At 39.1% G+C, this 22805-nt stretch overlaps 1 protein-coding gene across 1 annotated transcript in view; it reads right to left on the bottom strand.

The window, feature by feature from the left end:
* Positions 1 to 2908: 2908 nt before the first annotated feature.
* Positions 2909 to 22805, bottom strand: part of LOC111869459 (3-hydroxyisobutyrate dehydrogenase, mitochondrial) — a gene marked incomplete at its 5' end in the record, with an annotated part of 39018 nt that continues 19121 nt past the window's right edge. The window contains 5 exon segments of the mRNA XM_023861001.2: positions 2909 to 3464; positions 9007 to 9133; positions 12047 to 12257; positions 16116 to 16237; positions 21888 to 22066. Coding sequence (XP_023716769.1) covers positions 3276 to 3464; positions 9007 to 9133; positions 12047 to 12257; positions 16116 to 16237; positions 21888 to 22066 — 828 coding nt within the window. The 3' untranslated portion in view covers positions 2909 to 3275.

Below are 22805 nucleotides of genomic sequence, written 5' to 3' on the forward strand. Positions count from 1 at the left end.
GAATACACTGTATACATAACATTAAATTAATAAATTCATATTTTAGAAACATGAGGGGCTATGCTACAAGCCGGAAGGTCGCGGGTTCAAGTCCCAATGGAGTCATCAGATTTTTTTCAGTTGACCTAATCCTTCTAGCCACAGTAGGCCCTGGGGAGTAAAGCGCGGCTGGTGCATAAGGCTGACAACCTTACCGTCATCTTTGAGCCAATTGTCTAGATAGTGTGGGGCCCTCGTCATCTCACAACCTTATGGGCCTTCACGGCCTGGTACATGCATAGCTTTACTTTTACTGTTATTAATTTAATAAAGTGGTCCATACCTGCTGATTTTGATATAACCCTGTTAACAGTCCATACTCACATTTTTGCATTACATTACATTGTAATGAATGAAATGAACATTGTTATGCCCATGTAAGTATTTCCATACAAATAAATGTTTTAATTGGGCAGTGGAAACATATAAGCAATTCAGATGAGGCAAAAAAAAAAATCATACAAGCAAGCGTTTTATTTGGATGTTCTCAAATATCTTTAGCAGGGAGTGCTATGGAACTGGCTACAGTCAAGTTCGTGGATGCAGGCTCATTCAGTTTTCTCCATAATGGAGTTCTTGATCAAACATAACTGCTACTTCTCCACCAACCCAAGTTACTCAATTTAGCATCTAGTTACTTCTATGTGTTCCCCAAACTGAAGAGTAATCAAAAAGGAAAAGATTTCAGAAAGTGTCAACGCTCATCAAATGTGCGACACAGGAAGTGAACAATATCCCAGAAGAAAAGAGTATCTGAAGTACTTCCCTATGTGGGAGAACAGCAAGAATCAGTATATTCAGTCAGGAGAAAAATCTGAATTATAGATAATACTTCTAACTTACACATACACAGAGAGTCTCATAAGTCTATGATCCACCCTTGTATATGTAATGTTTAAAAAAATATATACTACATATCTGAAATATAAGATATGGGCTCTTTATTAAAAATAGTTTCTTTAAGTACAGATTATATCATACTCATGTAAAATATTGTGTACATATATCACTCTTCTTCATTTAATAAAATTCAAGTATAAAGAATATATCATCTGGAACACCTAACAGCCTACTGATTATCTGAATTAAATTAGAAATGTTATGTTGATGAACTAAGGCAGGTACCATACATTAGAGGTAGAACTGTACCATTCTTATTACTATAGAACTAGAATGATGTAATGTGGAACTGATTGATGTTTGATTAAATTTAATATAAGAAGTGTAGAACTGTGAAGTCAGGGAAGATTAGCACAAAATGTCCAAAGTAAATTTCTTATGTCACTGTAATTCTAGAACCTGGCCAAAGAGTTGTAATGTATGCTTCTTATAGGAAATGCCTGCTTACCAAAGCATAAGATTCACCATTACAAAAAGCACTTGGATAGTATTCAATAAATGTTTATTTTCCTGCTGGCTGAGCAATGGAGAAAGACATTTTGCCATCCTGTAATACACATGGTTTTTGTTGTAAGGAGACATGCAGTATGAACACACAATGGAAATCTAGTGTACAGAATAAAAATGAAATTAAAACTTCAATTCCTTTCAGTAAATTCAGTCCAGGTATCCTGATGTAAATTCTAGTAATCATCGCTGTCTGAATTTCTGGTAATGAAATAAAAACCATGTATGCTACAAGAATCTTTACTGCTCCAGTCTATGAATCCTCCAATCACATTCATATATACAAAGTGATATATTTTACAGTTCACAGAGTGGTTTTGTTAAAATAAATTACATAAATACTGGTATATGTATCAGAAAATTTCTTACAGGCTAGGAAAGAAGTACCAGTAAATACAGATACAACTAAACATATGAACATCACATGAAACCAAAATCAAAACTCCATGGCCTGTAGTCCACAAGCAAACTATACCGACTGAGTGACCGCTGCTTTTTGGCGAAGTTAGTGCCAACTTTTGCGGATACAGGGCTCACATGGTCAGTGCAATTGATCCCCACAGCCGTTAATCTCGATTTTCTAGAACTGTAAAATAACTACAGTCTCACCAAACACTGGAGTAATAAAATATTCAGTAATTTTTTTCTGGACCTCACCAATTTACTACATATCTTTATGTAAAATATTTCACTTTAAGAAACAACAATAATGCAAACATCAGTGTAAGACAATAAACATTCATTCCACTATGAAAAAATATAATCAATATGCTAAAATTTATGAAAACAAAATCAAGCACATTAAATCTGCCATGCCATGTACAAGACAGTAGAGGGGAGAAAGAATTTACAAAGGATTATAAAGGTATACTCATTATAGAGAACTACAAGAATGTACACAATGGTCACAGCCATGGTGCTTCATGAAAGAAATCCCATGAAGAAAATCCTAAGATAAAAGCACATCCCCATCTCAAGCACAACCCAATATTACCAGCCAAGGAATGCATTCCTGCCTCCTACCATGGAAGAGCATTACTTATGGCACATTTACATTGGCACAACTTAGCTGCACGGCCATAATTTAAAACTGAAACATGTTTCGATGTGATGAACTGTCAAGCATTTTAATTTGACTGAAGTAAAAATGGCACACTTAAATTGGTCGATTTGAGTCAAATATCACTGCTTTAATTAGCTGGCAGGCATTTTGATTCAAATGAAGTTGAAAGACTGTCATTTTGATTGTGAAGATGGCAAACTCATACCATGATTACATAAAACAGTAGGATGCAAAAACTGAAAATAACTATGCAGTTTTTACTTCTAAATGGAAGGGAGCACAATTTCATCTATTTCTAGCTCTGAATGTACTTGCATGAAATTTTAAGTGTCTAGTTAAACAGTTTAGATTATAGGTCCTCATAAAACTTTCAGAACCCACAAATCCCCCCCNGTTTAAATGAAAATATATCAACATATTAACAGAAGCAAGAAATATTACATTTCAACAATCGGCCTTTTATCATACCATCACAGAACTTGGACTCCCAGTAATTATGGGTTAGTTATTTAATTGATTACTTCAACAAATGAGGTAAGACAGGATCAATTTGTACTGTAGCCTATTATACCATCCTCTGTTGATAGACGAACATGAAATATTGGTGGAATGGTTAACTGATGGAGAAACAAAAGAAGTGCAGAAAAAATAACAGTTCAAGTGCTGCTTATATGTACTGCAAATGCCACCTCCTGGCACTCAACTTTGGCCTCTGTAGTGAGAAGTCAGCAATTAACCACATGAATTATGGCATGGTTAACATAGGCTACTTCCTTTCTTGTTTCAAAAAATACTGATACACAGATGAAAAGTCCTTGTCAGCAAATTCAGTGTTTATCATGGTGCGGTACAATTTGTGAGCTAAAGATCCCAGCGGGGTTGGGGTGGCTGTCCTAGTAGCAGCTTCCTGTGCGAGACCCAGGTCTTTCACCATTAGTTTTGTTCCAAATCCTCCCTGTTAATTGAATAAAGGTTTAGAACAGTACCAAACTCAGTAGTGCTTTCATAACTTTAAGTAATAAAAATAATTAAAGAAAACATGTTCACATTCTGTAACAGAAATGGGCTTGATGAAACCTCCTATTTCATTGTAATATCTCTTACACTCATGCCTTCAGAATGCAGAGTTACAAATATGAAATTGATGCATATGAAACAAGTAAAAATTTGACACTGTGCCAACAAAGACAAATGTTACAGATAACTGACAACTGAAGTGGGACCAATTATAAGAAAATCGGGTAAAGTGCCTACTATTGCATTCTCTCTTATCTGTATGTCTATGCTCCGGAAGGTACTCTTTCTTTTCTTTTATATATATAATTCAGTTTCCAAATACAATACTTAATTCTATTATCTTACATTATGAATAAGCATAGCACCTACAGTAATAAACTACGAAAAATATGTTGCATAAAATATCTCGAAATTCATTACTTATCAAAAGAAACTTCTTAAATCAGCAGAAACTAACAGAATCATCAATGCAGCTTTAGCCACTCATTTTGTTTTCAAATTCATATGTAGTGTTAAAGTTCAAAATAAAATATTAATTCTACAATATCAAACATAACAGAAATCTATGAAACTAATCAGTAGGGACCGGATTTTTATGCCCTAATAATCCCTTAAATATGTATGCATTTATGCAATAAAAACTTCCGAAATATGCATTAAAATATGCACATAAAAATTTATACCAAATATTAAAATTGATTTTACATTATTTTAAGACTAACAAATCAATATTTAAGTTCATTTTATGTAATCACTGAATGGTTCATTTGCAATAAAGAGCTATACTTAAATACAAATCATGCAACAAAGCCAACATATTTCATTACAAATTTAAAAAAACCAATGGTACTCACATTTAGCTATCCGAACTTTCAACTTCTCTTCTGTTGCAGTTCACAATTACTAACTGTTCTAGGTTTTCCATAGTTAGTCGCCTCCTATTGTCTCGTAAGATGTCCTTATAGCAGGAAAAACTTCTTTCCACCTCACAGGAACTTAGGAGCGCATGTACAAAAGCCACTATTTGCTCCACTGTTAAGGATTTTTTACTTGGCAGTTCAGTACATTTGTCGGCTAAAATTTCTTCAGTTTCACAAATCTGTTCATACCCCGGATTTTTTTAAGGAATGTGTACTTTTTCCTTTACTACTTCACCAACTCTTCCAGGAACCGAATTCAATTTGGGAACAGTGGTTTTGAACAAACTTAACGAGTGATACAAAATAGTATTGCTATTGCTTGACTCCAGTGAGGAAATGGCGGATGGTAGATGAGAGAGGTGAGCAGATATATAGAAAAGATTAGTTTCTAGTTCTGCGTTTCTTGATACTGCACTTTTGGGATCAAATGTATTCACGATATTCCTAACTGCTTCTAAGTACAGTATAATAACTCGCTGCACACAGCCACGTGCCCCAGCGCATTAAAATTGGTTCCGGCGGAAGTGGAACGCTTGGTGCTACTGCTTTGAAGGCTTCTTTTCTGTATGGCACTTTAACAAATACCTTCTTCACAGAAGACACCAACTTGTCAACAAGCGGAACATTTGTACAAATTGTTTCTGCAACATGGTGCGACCCATGGGCAAGGCTAGTCAAATGTGTCATGTCTGGAAATATAACTTTAAGAGCAGTACCATCTTTCATCATATAACTTGCGGCATCAGTCACAAAGAGCAATACGCGCTCATACTGAATGCCATTTGGCCATAGTAAATTCATGGAATTGATAAAAAATTCAGAAACTGCGGAGCTATTTGTGGTTTCAAATTGCTCTACTGCAAGAAGATATGGGGTAGATTGTTCATTCTTATTAAGGGATCCAACTATATAATTTGCAATAAACCGTCCCTCACAATCTTGTGTTTCGTCGATTGATACCCACACAAAATTATCTTGAATCTTATCTCTAATGCTTTCAATTGTAAGATCGTAACACTGCTTCACGTAATTTTTGCGCACAGTAGATTCATCCGGCACTTTGCTCTGTGTATACTTCTCTATGAAGTTTCTCAGAGTAGGACTGGTTAGTTTCCACAGTGGAATATCTGCCGCTAAAAAGGCTTCGCATAAATCAAAGGAAAACTGTGAAAAACTATTATCAGAAAATTCACTAAACAATTTTTCAACAGGAGCACTTTTCGTGGATTTAATTTTAATATTCTCTTTGTGTATATTAGTGTTCAAATGCTGAAGCACTTGAAAGCATTTTTCGCAACCAACTGTTTTCTCACTAATAAAGAATTTCGTTATCCGTACTTATCATCTCTCCTTCGAACTCCCGCTGATACATCTGTAATTTAGTTTTCTGACTTACTTTCACTTTCGGCATGACTACAGAAAGCTAAACAAACTTAACTACAGGCTAGTCACCACTAATGTGAATGGCCCCCAGCTTCAAATGAAGAAGCGTAATGAACCTCATGGAGACTTCGGAAATAAATAAGTCACTTATCGGTTGAATAGTATTACGTTGATAGCGGCTACATGTGGACGCTTCCAACTAATCTCTTCGCGGCCACTTTGATGGTATGCGGATGAGGCAAGTTACGAGTACAGGGATCGAGGAAGTCCCGACCTGGGTATTGCATCAGAAACATGAATCATGACGAAATGTTGAGTCAACTATGCAACATATTCTAATACGGAAAAGAAAAATTGTATACACATTACCATAACTGAAAATATAAAATTAAAAAATATATATGATAAACATTTTAAAAGGGAAATATGCAGTATAAATAGAGATCTTCGAAAACATGATGCTTATTCATAAAACATGCAAAATATGCATTTGTATGCACCATCAAATCATGTCCAAAATTTAAGAAATAAAGTAATTCGTACATATATCCAAACGAGCATACTTTCTGGTTACAAGAAAGAAATATGCATTTGCATTAAAACCCGGTCCCTACTAATCAGACACCGGAGGAATGCACACAAACACATACAAAGAAAACATTCCAAAAACTTTTTTTTGCAGAATTTGCAACATCTTACATCTACATAAAAACATTTAAATTCTGTGAGTGTCAGTTAGGTTTTTCATATATCAAACTTTTTAAAATTATATTTGCTACAAAACTTTATCTTCTATTTTAAAATAATTTTATACTCTTAAACAAACAATTACATTATTTTAAAAAATTGGTGAATTGGTGTACTGCTGTTATAAATCTTAGTTCTTTATTCTAATTCTAGTGGGGCTGCCGAGGGGGATATGCCCAAAGCTTGCTGCAAACACCAAAAAAAAAAAAAGNTGAACTAACTTGTGAGTGACGTGAAGCCATAAAATTGAAGTATGAAATACTTGCTCGCCATGTCATAATTGTCCTTAGGGTTTCCAAGCAGTATACATGACACATGACTGGCGAGCGATGACGTAATATGGCTGACTGCGCGTTCTGGTATGCGAGCGTATGGGGTTAACGTGAGCTGCCATCACAACACTCAAGGACAAACAGATAAAAGAACACAGCTGAGAGGTACAGTGCATGGACCCGGCAGAAGACCACACTTTTATCAGGCCATTATCTCCGTAACCGTTCAACTTTGGACATAGGTGTTTTGGGTTATATCGGCATACTTTAACATAAGGAACACCCTCCCGAAGTTTGGTCCATTCCTCCTGGGACACCTGTATATATAACTTGCTGTTTTTACTTCCTCATGTATGCTACAGAAAGAGTTGGGGATTATTGAAAATTTACCTCTGAAATTTTAANGAGGAACAGCTTCAGCTGGCAACATTGAATGTTCTTCCATTCATGTAAATTCTCTAGCGTTTGTGTCAGTACATTAGTGATTGTGTTGAGTTATATTCAGTTCAATTCTTTATTATTTATGTGCCAAGTCAACAGCCTTGGCTGACACATCTGTCTGATGCAAGGATTTCGGTCACTTTTTTCACATTTTCTTCATTGCAACTTGTTCTTGGCTTTAATGCATGTGGAGCGTCTTCAATGTGCTCCCCGCCATCATAAAATACAGCATATCATCGAAAAATGTTTGAGCGACTAAAACAATCACTAATGTACACACTTTTCATCATTTTGTATGCTTCTCTGGCTGTTTTACCTAACATCAAACAAAATTTGATGTAGGCTCTCTGTTCAACCACCATTTTCCAACGAGCATCAGAACAGTACTGTTACACTGAAGGTCAGAACAAATGATGCAGCGATGCTTGTGCTTTGAAATTATAGACAGCCACAGCTGAAACTTCAAGAATCTTAATGCCACAACTCGCCAACAGATGTCATTGTAGTGCAAAATTTAAAAAAATGAGTCCTAACGGATCCTGGACACACCGTGTATGAGTCATCCTTCATGATGTTCCCTAAATTGGGAAGAGTTCATGCTTGGAGAACACCCAAGGAAGCTTACAATCCAGAATACCTGGTTCCAACAGTGAAACACAGGGGAGGTTCTATGACAGTTTGTGCAGCAACATTGTGGTATTCTGTTGGTCCCATTATTACCTTTCATGGCCGTATTACTGCAAAGGAATACATGGACAGGTTGGGTAATCAGGTGCATGCCATGATCCAGACATTATTTCCAAACAAAGATGCAGTTTTACAAGATGACAATGTTCCCATTCACACAGCTGGAACTATTCACTTCAACATCTTCCCTAGCCAGCACAATCACCAGAAATGAACATCACTGAACCACTCTGGTCACACTGATATATTGGGTTTTTGGACTTCATCCATCATCCTGGTTTTTAAGATATCTAATAAAAACACGACGTTTCGGAAACTGGATCTGTTTCCGTCCTCAGGTGAAGAAAAGTTATCTTAAAAACCAGGACGATGGATGAAGTCCAAAAACCCAATATGAGTGTGTTATACACCATCGTCAGAATCCTATAGTAACCACTCTGGTCAGTTTTGGAGACTACAGTGATGAACAAATTCCCACCTCCAACCATCTCCAAATCAACTTGGTGATGCTTTTCAAGCAGAAGGGTATAAAATTTTGCTAGAGACTTTTAAAAACTTGTACACATCCATTCCAAGGACTGCAGCTGTACTGAAGGCAAAAGGTGGTCCAACACCAAATTAATAAAGAAATGTGTACAGTATCTGTAGTGTTTCCATTATTTTGTCCAACCTGTGTGTGTGTGTGTCTATATATATATACACACACACACACATATATATATATATGTGTGGGAAAGACATTATTTAAGGTCTTTCCTTTGCTTGCAAACATGCATGTTCACACACATCATCATCTTCACAAGAAGGTCCCTTTCAAATTATTTATTTTGTGATAAAGCTTTCAGGGGGTCACATGATAGAGCCTACTTCTATCTAGTCTGGAGTGGACTCACCTACTATACCTACACACATGCATGTGCACATGTAAGATATATTTTGTGCTATATGTAATCTTACACACTGTACACAAATAATTATACATCATTACACTATAAAGTATGCATTGTAGAATTATTATTAGGGAAATTACCTTGTAATCATTGGAACTAGGTACATTGTCCATAGTACCAGGAACGGGGCAATAAACTTCAGATGACCAGCAACGCCCAGAACTAGAATTTACTGTCTCCAACATGACCTTAGGATCAAGACCTAACCTATAAATACAGTAACATTTTTTGCACAATTCTGAAGCCATAACAGGCATATTTATAACCAACCACCTTACTGGATAGGTCTCTTCACATGTTAAAATTTAACTGTTCATTATCAGAGATTAGATGACCCTCATAAGAGTGGAAACATCAAAGGAAGTGAAGAAGCCAAGACCAATAAGTGGTGGAGTAAATAACATATAATGTCTGAGAACAGAGTACATCTGACATAAGAAACAGAAGAATGGTGAAACTACGTGGGTCGGCTGAAAAGTACTGCACGCATGCTTGTAGAGCGCGAACAGAAACAAATAGCAAGATCGGGCAAAAAGTACATTAAAGTACAATTCTTAAGTTTCAAAAGCATATATTTATTTTTCAACATAGTCACCGTTAAGGCTAACACATTTCTCCCAATGTGTAACAAGTTTTTTCATTCCGTCACTGAAAAATTATTCCGACTTTTCTCAAATCCAGGACTTGACAGCTGCCTTCACCTCATCGTCCGAGGTGTAATGATTACCCTTGAGGTCTCTCTTGAGTAGAGGAAAAGAATAAAAATCGCAAGGCGCAAGATCGGGGGAATAAGGAGGGCGTGGAATCGGTTCAAACTTCAGGTTTCGCAGAGCCTCTTCAGTTGCGCACAAGGTGTGTGGACGAGCGTTGTCATGTTGCAAGATTATTGGCGCCAGGCTGCCTCTAACATGACAAACTCGACACCGGAGGTGTTTTAGAGTCTGTATGTACTGAGAAGAATTTACCGTTGCCCCTCGTTCCAGAAAATCGGTCACATAAACTCGGTGAGCATCCCAAAACATAGTCAAAAGAAGTTTTTTGGCGGAAGGTTGTGTTTTGAACTTTTTCGCCTGAGGAGAAGACAGATGTCGACATTCAGCGCTCTGTTTTTTCTCTTCCGGGTCGTAACGATGTACCCACGACTCGTCCCCCATCACAATATTCAAAAGAAAGTCGTCTCCTTCGTCACGGTAGAGCTGCAAAAGTTGCTCGCAGCATTCCAATCGACGCTGTTTGTTCTCGTGTGTGAGACGGCATGGTACCCATTGTGCACAGATTTTACGGTATCCCAATTGTTCAATAATGAACCCGACATGTTCCCTGGATATTCCAATATGGTTTGCGATACACTTTTGAGTGATTCGCCAGTCATTTTGAATCGAATCGTCGACGAGTTTTCAATGATTATCATCTGTGGCAGTGATCGGACATTCGCTGTGTGTTTCATCAACAATTATGGCTTTCCCAGGCTCGCAACCATGAAATTTTATTACCCATCAATTTACAGTAGACCTATCAACAGCATCGTCACCATAAACAGCCTTTAAACGACGATGAATCTCAGTAGGAGTCACTTTTTCAGCAGTTAAAATTTCGATAACAGCACGCTGTTTAACTCGTGTTGACATAGCACTAGAATACGTCTCCATACTTCCGCTTCTCGAAATACACTGGATGAACGCAACGACCTCAAACCTGCGCATGAGTATTGAGAGGGAGTGTTACTTCCACATGCCACCTGGCATGCTTCTGAACGTCATTCTGTTCGCGCTCTACAAGCATGTGTGCATTACTTTTCAGCCTACCTACGTATATACTGAGGAGATTCATAGTTTGTACCCATTCACCGAATACTATTGGGATATCAAAATCAAGTACAATGAGATGGGTTAGACGTGTAATAAATATGGAAGAGATGAGAAATGTATACAAAATTTTGATAAAAGAATACTGAAGACCACTTGGGAAACGTAGACTTGTATGGGAGGACAATATTAGGCATTCCAAAATTGCTATGATGCAACATAAATATTACAGCACATCTGGAAGGAATATATGAACCACAAGGAAAAAAAAAACATGAACATGAAACAAAACAAACCGGTAAATGCTTGTTGAAAGGAAAAAATATCTGCAACATAAGACAGCAGCATGAATAGTGTGTTTGAAATGAGAAGATCTTTAACTATTCCTGTTTTCAGTTATTTCTGCTTTCTTTCCCCTCCAAAAGCCTGAATAAATGAGCAGATACTGTACTCTTAGATCTATACCTTCCCTTTTTATTTTTGTGACATTTAAAAAAGCAGACAATTTAATGGGTAACAAAAATGACATTTATGATGCTGAAACCAAATCTAATTCCCTTATTAGCAGTTCAATCACTCTGCTAAAACTAAGATACTGTGACATGCTGCGCTATGCAGGACACCCCTCTTCCCGCCAGCGGTGACGTTAACACCATTGGAGCACTGTTGTTACTAGGGTAATTGGCAAGTCAACACTCCTTCCCCTTCACCTACCCCGCCAGCGGTGACATGCCAAGTGGAGCCGAAGTGAGCCGAGTCCCAGCACGCCGGTTGCTAAGCAAAGCGGGTAAACAGTGGTTGTGAGAGATGACGGTAATAACAGCGGTACCCATTACATGACAGGCAAACAGGGCGTCAGACAACGGTGGTGCCTATTACGTAACTGTTTTCCCGTTGTCCGGCTGATGGTTTATGAGGGAACTACACGGCCGCCTAAGAGAGTTCTCAAGACAGCTGCCTACGAGTTGAATTGAATTGTGGTAGTCACCGAGTTTAGCTGTAATGAGTGAATCGTGGTAGTGGACAGATTTGTGTGTAGGGTTCTAACGTGTGTAAACCTGTAACATTGTTGTAATTAATTGCACCCGATACTTGTAGGTTGTTAAATAAACCAGTTAACAATCTGAACGGCATCTTCAGTAATAAAACACGTTACAATACTATTGTCTTACTTTCAATAAATCAAATATGGTACTGCTCTTAATCACGAAATACTGCTTCCTTTCACTGCTTTGCATACTATTAAGTGTATGAATATTGTTCAGGAAAGTTACTTGTACAAGGGTGAAAACAGCAAAAATGATCTTATGCTTACCTAATTCCAAGATTAAATGCCTCTGCTGTACCAATCATGCTAATTCCTAGAAGCATATTGTTGCAAATTTTGGCAGCCTGACCAGAGCCCACTGGACCACAGTGAACAGCTCTTACACCCATTGTAAACAGAAGTTTTTGTGCTGCAGGAAACACTTCTGTTGGTCCCCCTACCAAGAATGTCAGTTGACCCAATCTTGCAGCATTCACACCTACAATTAATTTAGGGTCAGTTACACTATTATTTATTTAGGCACTCTGAATGTATATTGTTCGAGAAGGGAGACTGTGGGATGATTTTCACAAGTCCACAGAAGTCTCTTTAAGGGGTATGGCTCCCTAAAAGGTTATATAAGTTAAAAAAAGATATTCTGACACTTTCCAAAGTAACATATTATATAATTTTAATATAAAAGTTTGGCATGCGCAAATCTAAAATTTCTGAGGCTGAATTGAGAAAAATATTCTTAATTTGAAGGATAATTGTTTTTACTTTACACATTTAGGTCTGATGTCAAAAGGGATCAGTAACATATTTACCCAAATGGAAGATGAGTTTCTTTCCTCCCTCATTTAAGGATAATAAAACAATGAGTAGTCATGAATTTGAGTGATATATATTGTAACGTGTCGGCAATCCAGAAGAGAAACTTCTATGGAAATGCTAGGGTAGACCGTTGCATAGGAAGTAACAATAGCGGCACTGTAATCCCAACAGTGAGCCGTTGTGTAGAGAACATCGAATCTCCACGGTTACGACGAATACACGAAGCGTTCCCACAGAGACAACGCAATAACAATGGGTCATTGCGTAGGGAACGCGGAACCGACAGAGCAACGTTTCCACAGCGACAACAGCGGGGTTGAATGCATTCGCACACCAGTTTTGGAATAGCCATCTGAGAAGTCAGTCGTTATCGAGCCATCTAAGAAGTCAGTCTTGGAACAGCCGTCGTAGAAAAGAGTCTTGGAACAATCGCCAGAGAAGACAGTCCAGTACCGCCGAGAGATTGTAAGCAGTAGTTGTAACACTGCAAGTGATGATAATTATAAAGCGTGTGAGCGTATAAGTGAAGAACAATAAAGGTTCTACAGAATCTGAGGCCCACGGGAATTTATTTGTAGCGTGACACACAAAACACGCGAGTGAACAGAATAAACTCGCTATATCAAAGAACGGCGTGAACTTATTTGTAGCGTGACATACTCAAGGCACGTTACATTGGTGTCAGAAGTGTTTTACAAACTTTAACACGCGTCCTACAACAACAACAAAAAAATGGAGATGCAGCAGATGATGGAACTTCTGCTGAAGAAAATGACAGCTTACGAAGAAAAAGCAGATGCCAACGAGGCCAATAGAAAAGCTGACACGGAGGAAAGGAAGGCGGAGAAGAAAGAATTGCTGGCCCTAATGGAGGCAAACCAGTCCAAGGCTGATGCCCGCCATAGAGGGATGATGGCCGATTGGAAAGCCTGGGGGGAAGAGAGGAGAACTAGCCACAAGATGATTGAGCCCCACCCAGAAGAGATGCAGTCCGTACTGGAGCATCGAGAAGTCCCCGTAGATGACGCCCTGAGAATACCGGTCGGTAAACCGAAGGAGAGGCGTAGGGACCAAGGACTGGCCGCGGAGCACCGCCGCCAGAAAGCAAAGGGTTTGCAATGGGGAAATCGTGGGCCCCAGGAGAAAGTGGCCATCACCCGCAGAGCGACAACACGCCGTGCGGAAGTGGCACAGCAGGAAAAAGACAGCAGGACATCCCGTCACGCGACAGTGGCACGACGTCGGAGAAACGACTTCAAGAAGGAAACTCCCAAGGGAACATTCGAATGCCAGCATAAAGAATTGGCCGCCGACTACAGAAGGACAACACACCAGGCGAATGTGGGACAACCCAAGATAGACATCCTCAGGAACACCACCCAGAAAAAGCGTGGACCCCACGAGAGGTTGGGATTCTCCAGCAAGGGGACGACTTTCTGTGCCAGAGTAGCACGGCGCAACAGGATCCCCAGAAAGAACTGGGTCAGGAACGGCATACTAAGGGAAAACGCGACAGGATACATGCCTGGGAGGAGACATCAGACGAAAAAGGAATGCAGCAAGGGCGTAAGGAGCCGAGACGTAGAAGAGCCTCTACATCCGAGGAAAGGGAGGAAAGCCGCAAACGGTATAGCCAAATCGTCCGTCGGCCTACGCCGAAACAAAGATTGGACACTGTGGAGGGGTCGACCCCCTCCAAAACGGAAAAAGGGAAACGGCCCTTATGAGAGGAACCGGTAAAAGACCGGCCTCCCCAACAAGGATGCATGAAGAATGAAAGTGAAGGATGAATGTGAGACGAGATCGGCAAATTCTCGGCTATGGAAGTGCTCGGGACGAGCACAACTGAAGAGAGGGGCGGATGCGGCAAAATGGACGGCGCAATAAGACGCGCAAAGGACACCAAGGCCAAATGCAGACGTTGCCAACAAGACACCGCGGCATCGAAACCGAGGGAGAACCTTTAGGCTTCTGACACCAATGTAGTGTGTTTTGTGTGTCACGCTGCAAATAAATTCATGTGGGTCTCAGATTCTGTAGAACCTTTATTGTTCTTCACTTATATACTCACACGCTTTACAACTGTCATCACTTGCAGTATTACAATGACTGCTTACAATAATCTCGGCCGACACTGGACTGTCTTCTCTGGCGGTTGTTCCAAGACTCACTTCTTCGAAGGCTGGAGAGAGACTGACTTCTTAGCTGGCTATTCCGAGACTGGTGTGCGAATGCATTCAACCCTGCTGTTGTCGCTGTGGAAACGTTGCTCTGTCGGTTCCGCGTTCCCTACGCAATGACCCATTGTTATTGCGTTGTCTCTGTGGGAACGCTTCGCGTATTCGTCGTAACCGTGGAGATTCGATGTTCTCTACACAACGGCTCACTGTTGGGATTACAGTGCTGCTATTGTTACTTCTTATGCAACGGTCTACCCTAGCGTTTCCATAGAAGTTACTCTTCTGGATTGCTGACACGTTACATTATATATACATACATAATCATAACTTTTTAACCAATTTTAAGCTCTTTAGCATCTTTGTGCCAGAATTTGCACTTTTGTGTTATGCTGGTAGCAAACAAGAAAGTGAGGGGGACAAAAGCATCTTTCAAGGTTTCAGGGTTTCCCAAAGTATCATCCAAATTAGGAAAAAGCAGTTAATTCACAAATTTATATCATGAGATTCTGTGCTAATGCATGTATCCCTCACGATAAAAATGGCAGATAGGTCAAGAAAAGAGTCACTAGTGTGAAGGAGAACATTGTGGCAAAAAATATCATGTGCAGCAGATATCATATGCACTTCATTATTATGATCAAAAATTGCAGAACAAACAAATAAATGAGAAGCAGTAAACATATACATAAGGAAACAAAACAAACAGGAAACTATGCCAATTCTATGCAAACATCAGTGTCCGTACAGATTCAATGGCAGACTGGAATGTCAGATTCACGTAACATCATTAGACTCAACGAGCAGCAGAAATTGAAGTCCAGCATAGAATTGGATGTACAAATGATGTGGAGGAAGAGATTTTCATTATAGCAAGGAACTTCACTTGCAAATTCAGTTGAAACACCAGTGTATCTGAGTGTACCACTGAGATACACCATCAATGATGTATGTTCAAAATGTGTCATCATAAAAGCATCAGGCAAGGAAAATGTGACTGTAATGGTGACAGAGCTAGCACACAGCAAACATCTGACTGCATTCTTATTGCCCACACAAGCCAGGCTGGGACAGATTATAGCTTTCTGTATAAATATAACATGTGGACACGGCAATCAATAAGATCACTCCCCCCACAACAATGAAGATAGTCTCTCTGAACACTGGACACCAACTTCACACTGCCAAGGCCAATCACTTGAAGAGACATTATGATCTGCTCTTTTGTATTCCTTGTTGTTCTTTTGTGAGAAAATATTAAGATGACAGAATGGTTCCTTCTCATCACCAACAGCTGTGCACATCACTCACCACTGCCATTCTTTTTAATTATATCAATACCTCACCTCCTGAAACTGGTGCATCTAGGAACACAGTGCCTTGAGCTTCTGCTGCTGCTGCCACTGTTTTGGAGACATCTGGATCCACAGTACTGCTGTCTATCAACACAGTACCTTTCTTCACAGACCTGATATTAAGACACATAAAAATACACATAATACATATACAGGAAGGAAGAAATTTCAAAATAACATTATTCCTGTCCTTCCTCATATACTGTGGAGCCACGAGTGCCAGCAGGATGGGACAAGTCAAGCACCTGGTCCTCCAATTAAAATAAAAAAAAAAAAAATAAATAAATAAAATAAAATAAAATAAAACTAGAAAAAAGAAGGAAATATAGCAAACCAAATATTAATAAAAAACGGAAATTGTTTTAAAAGTTTTATTATCCTATCCCAAACACAAAGTCTGAACATAAGCTTGTAAGAAAACTGTCTCGCTCTCTACCTTTGGAAAAAAAAAAAAATCCCAGTGGCATCCATGCCTAGAGCTCAACAGACACATTACATAAATTCAACTATACAACCATCAGTGTGTGTTTGTGTGCTTGCATGCATAATTTTAAAGAGTATTGATTTCAATTGGGGCATGCGGTAGCGTAGTGGTTGAGGAGCCATGCTACAAGCCAGAAGGTCACGGGTTCAAGTCCCGATGAGGTCATTGGATTTCTTTCAGTTGACCTAATCCATCCAGCTGCACTAGGCCCTGGGGTTTACTCAGCCTCTAACAGAAATGAGTACCAGGAATAAATTAAATAATTTTCCTGGGGAGTAAAGCACAGCCGGCGCATAGGGCTGACAACCTTACCACCATCTTTGAGCCGATTGTCTAGACAATGTGGGACCCTCAACATCTCACAACCTTATGGGCCTTCACGGCCTGGTACGGAGATAGCTTTACTTTTTTTTTTCTTTTATTTATTTCAATTACTTAAAATCTGCATGATCATTCTACATTGTCAAGTATGTAACTTTCAATTCAAAAAGTCACGGGTTCAATTCCCGATGAGGTCACTGGATTTATTCAGTTGACCTATTCCTTCCAGCTCCACTAGGCCCTGGGGTTTACTCAGCCTCTAACAGAAATGAGTACCAGGAATTTATTAAATAATTTTCCTGGGAAGTAAAGCGCGGCCAGTGCGTTAAGGCCATCTTCGAGCCGATTGTCTAGATAGTGTGGGACCCTCAACGTCTCACAACCCTATGGGCCTTCACGGCCTGGTATAGGGATAGCTTTACTTTTTTTTACTTTTACACACCTTAAACATAAAAATATTTCCTTATAAAATACAAAAGTATAGTTATGATCTATACATCATGAATAATTTGTTCAGCTATTATGATTCATAAGTTATCACACACAAATGGAACAGTAAGTACAGATTTTCTGCTAACATTATGCTATTTTAAATCCTAGAAAAGAAATAAGTTAACCAAAATTACATATTCTTTTAAGATGTATGATCATAAAAATTTCTGGATCTCATATTAAGTAATACTATTGTTATTCCTGCCCCAGAAGTTCATGCATAGGACTGATCTGTCTAAGAATACATTTCCAAAACTTTTTTTTGTGCTGAGGGGGCCAAAATAGCACAGTAGTATTATGGTCTGAATGGTATTACTTATGTCTGTACACTGAAGCAATTATTGTATAACCTTTCCTGTAATAAGTTCTTAACTCTTTGACTGGTGCGGGTGTGTTTTAACGCCCGGACGATGCCAGCCGTTCCCTGGCGTTGGTGTGTTTTAACACTTTGACAATCTCTTCCCTTCTTTGCTCTCTTGGCACTCATCAACCAAAGACATATATATGATAGTTTTTGTGCATGTTTGTAAAGAACCCTTGTAAACTTTGTGGGGGTCTATATTACTGTCAGAACCCTCTGAGAAGGAAAAGGTCAGAAAATATATCACATTCATTCAGTTTCACCATGGCTTCTTGCAGCAAGTGTCTTCGTGTTCCTACAGACCAGCTGGAAAATGTTGTGAACGAGACTTGTTCTGATGATAGTGGCGATGAATTAATGATTCCTGAATTGGATGAAGTTGATAGTGACAATAATACAGTGATAGACAATGATCCACAAGACAGTAATTATGAACATTTACCTACCACGAGTGCGGTGCCTGACGCGCCCATCTCATGAACGTACGGAGACATTGTACCCCCAATATTTCCATTTGCTAATAGTTTCGGGATCAAAATTGATATAACACATAAAATGCATCCCTTTTCATGGATTAAAATTTTTTCTGGATGACGACTTGGTAAATCACATCACAACTGAAACCAATCGCTATGCTCACCAGCACTTCAACACACATGAGTTAGCTCCTCACTCTCGAAAACACAATTACAATTATGTCACATCAGATGAAATCTGGACATACTTAGGAATTGTGTTCATGACAGGAATCGACAAACGCCCTGAAATTGAAGAATATTTGTCCACTAGGCTCCTATTTCACACCCATGGTATGGACAAAACATGTCTTTGCGGTTGAATAGTTTCATTCTATTCAAAAAGAACACAACAAACGAAAAATACAAGAAGAGAAATTACAGATTCAAAGATTTTTTATTGGACTGTGTAGAAAAATGACTGAACCAAACAAAGAGGTTGGAGAGGGAGAAGAGTCAAGGAATGAAGTGGATGACGAATCTATTGCGTCAGACTCGAGTGCAGTCACGCCTCCGCCCTCGACCTTGAAAAAACCACCAGTGAAAGAGCCAGTAAATCGTCTAGAGGTTGGCTTGAAAATTCACAAAATGGTCCATGTTCCTCCCAGTAACAAGAAGAATGGTGCCCTGAGAAAGTGTCGCGTGAGTGCTAAGCACAAGATTAGAAAAGAAACAAGTATCATGTGTGCAGGCTGTGGTGTGGCTCTCTGCAAACTTTCATGTTTCAATGTTTATCACACGAAGAAAAACTAATAAAGAGGTATGGAAAGGCATTTATTGCATAAAATATTGTATTTTAATTAGTTCCTGAAAATTTCGTTTTTAAAAACCAATTTTTGTTGAAGTTGTTTAGGAAATAGCAACTAAATGCATTTTAGCAACATAAGGTTTAAAGGGCCTGCCAGGACAGGGGTGAGATTTAAATACCCTTCGCGCCAGTCAAAGAGTTAATATAACAGTTTGGATGATTTACAAATATGCAATGCAACAGTACTACCAATGTTCAATATAATCCAGAAATACAGAACACAAGTGATCAGGCATAGTAGAAATAAAAAAAACTTCCACTTTCACAGTGCACTGTCTATCACAAAATCATCCACAACTGGAAATCATTCTAAGCTTTAACTTTCCATGCTCCTACCTTAGAACTACAAATCAAAGGATATACATGTGAAAAGAATCAATGTTTGGAATTGTATAATTAACAGAAAGTTAGTTTTAGGTAGGCATTCATACTGAAATTAAACATTAAAAAATTATTGAGAACCACTAAGAAAACAAGTGATCCATGGAATATGGTTTGCACATCACAGAAACGGTGCTTTATATGTAAGTAGGCTGAAAAGTAATGCACACATGCTTGTAGAGTGCCAACGAAATGACCTTCAGAAGTGCGCCAGGTGGCATTCGGAAGTAACATTCCTCCTCAATACGCATGCGCAGGTTTGAGGGGTTTGAGGTCATTGCGTTCATCCAGTGTATTTCGAGAAACGAAGTATGGAGACGTATTCTAGTGCTATGTCATCGCGAGTTAAACAGCGTGCTGTTATCGAATTTTTTCACTGCTGTTAAAGTGACTCCTACTGAGATTCATCATCGTTTAAAGGCTGTTTATGGTGGCGATGCTGTTGATTGGTCTACTGTAAATCGATGGGTAATAAAATTTCATAGTTGCGAGCCTGGAAAAGCCATAATTGTTGATAAAACACGCAGCAGATGTCCGATCACTGCCACAGACGATAATCATCGCAAACTCGTCGACGATTTGATTCAAAATGACCGGCGAATCACTCAAAAGCGTATCGCAAACCATATTGGAATATCCAAGGAACGTGTCAGCTTCATTATTGAACAACTGGGATACTGTAAAATCTGTGCACGATGGGTACCACGCCGTCTCACAGACGAGAACAAACAGCGTTGACTGGAATGCTGCGAGCAACTTTTGCAGCGCCACCGTGACGAAGGAGACGACTTTCTTTTGAATATTGTGATGGGGGACAAGTCATGGGTCCATCGTTACGACCCGGAAGAGAAAAGACAGAGCGCTGAATATCGACATCCGTCTTCTCCTCAGGCAAAAAAGTTCAAAACACAACCATCCGCCAAAAAACTTCTTTTGACGAGGGACAACGGTAAATTCTTCTCAGTACATACAGACTCTAAAACAACTCCGGCGTCGAGTTTGTCGTGTTAGAGGCAGCCTGGCGCCAATAATCTTGCAACATGACAACGCTCGTCCACACACCTCGTGCGCAACTGAAGAGGCTCTGCGAAACCTGAAGTTTGAACTGATTCCACACCCTCATTATTCCCCCGATCTTGTGCCTTGCAATTTTTATTTTTTTCCTCTACTCAAGAGAGACCTCAAGGGTAATCATTACACCTCGGACGATGAGGTGAAGGCAGCTGTCAAGTCCTGGATTTGAGAAAAGTCGGAAGAATTTTTCATTGATGGAATGAAAAAACTTGTTACACGTTGGTAGAAATGTGTTAGCCTTAACGGTGACTATATTGAAAAATAAATATATGCTTTTGAAACTTAAGAATTGTACTTTAATGTACTTTTTGCCTGATCTTGCTATTTGTTTTTGTTCGCGCTCTACAAGCATGTGTGCATTACTTTTCAGCCTACCAACGTAGTTCATTATTCTGATTAATCTGTAATACTTCTTAGTGTCTCACTGTTCATTTCTTTCTTTCAAATAGAGTACTTTCAACATGTAAAACTGTATATACAAGGATGATGTCTTTTGGCCATGTAGAAGAAAAATGTCAGTTTGATGCACTGTACAAAATGGCACGATAAAGTAAAATAAATGCAGCTATCTCCGAAATAGACTAACATAGATATTCTGTATCACATAGGCTAAATTTTATGATTACAGACTCTCGGCAATTTTTGAGCCGATTTTGAAAGCAGTGTCTTTATATTGCTGACTGGAACTTCAGAACTACACTAGCTGTTTACTGAAAGTGTCATCTATTACACTGTCACCAGGGTAGGTATTTTATGACAAATCCTTCTCTATTCTTCACAGTTCTCCCATAATCATTTCTCTTGTATCTGTCTCTCCCTTCCCTTCTCTTTTTGTTTCCCTTCTCCCACTTCACCTCCTCAATGGATGTTTATTTCACATCTTCATTTATATTTTCTATAATGAATACTGTGTGCAGGGATAATACATGCCCAAATTCAGTGCCTTAGTTGCAGAAGGTGGCCAAAATCTGAGGCTGGAGAGAACCTAATTAGGCAAAGTAAAGTGGTAACACACTACCTCCATAGCAGCTTGGAAGGTCTGTCAAAAGCCCTAAAATGATAGGTACAAGGTCTGTGGTAAAGGCATGATAGATTTAGGAAGTCAGAAAGGGATATTATATGGCTTTCAAGAACGAACATACTGAAGATGAACTCAATCAATCCATACAATATCACAAATGACGTTATGTTCTTGGATTGTCTTAGAGTTACATTCCTGAATTTTCTCAAATTGCATGCTCTTCAGGAGCATTTTATTAACTTTTCAAAGAGGTTACACATTAGAGAAATATACTTTTGTCAGCACTGTCTATTAAATACCACTTACTTAAAAATGCCATTTTCTCCCTGATATGCTTCTAGCACACATGCATTATTTGGCAACATTGTAATGATGTGGTCAGCTTGTGCTGCAACATCCTTTGGACTTTGTGATACTGTAGCTCCATGTTCCTTTAACACTTCCATTGCCTCCTGATGAACATCATAAACTACCAAATTATGGCCCTAAAATTAAATGGAGATATTTAAAATGGTTACTGTAAGATTATTACTAACACAATTTCCAAGTATGTATAGACATGATACCATGTCTATTGGCACTCATTTGTTTCCTTTATTTATATATTGGTGAAATACAGTTATGCAATAAACCATGGTGGGTTCTTGTGAACACAGGAATGAGTTTCATGTTGTGTTGTGCCCCAAATTTGAGATAGTAGAGGTAAGCCACTGCCCAAAATGTTCGCGACGAGCGAACAGTGTTGCACAGCTATTGCCGCAACTTGTAAACATCAGTAATGGCAAGTAGGTCAGGAATCTGCTTGCCCAGCAAGGCTGTGTCCTCACAGCGCCAGAAGTTTGCCTAACTCGGGCACTGGAGAATCGAAAGAGATTGCTTACGCAGCGATCAGACGCCCGGGGGGTCTGCCCACATCCCGATAAGACCCAATGAAAGCCTAACTTTAGGAAATTAGAACACAAGGGAGGAGCTATCTACCCCCTTGTCGTCCACGCGGAATCAGCGAATTAAGACTATAAATGAGGGAAATTCAAGAGACTTGGAATTCTGATTTTAAACAGAATAGAGAGTTGTCAGCCGAAGGCTCTCTTCGACATGGGTCTGACGAGCGGAGGCAGTGTGCCGACATCTTGTACTTCAGGTGGGTCTGTTCACGTATATTAGCCATGCCGATTGATAATCTGTTGTTTGATAGTAATGGTGATAACTGTGTGGTTGAGTTAT

Source organism: Cryptotermes secundus, unplaced genomic scaffold (assembly GCF_002891405.2).
Source record: "Cryptotermes secundus unplaced genomic scaffold, Csec_1.0 scaffold1411, whole genome shotgun sequence".
NCBI classification, from domain to species: domain Eukaryota; kingdom Metazoa; phylum Arthropoda; class Insecta; order Blattodea; family Kalotermitidae; genus Cryptotermes; species Cryptotermes secundus.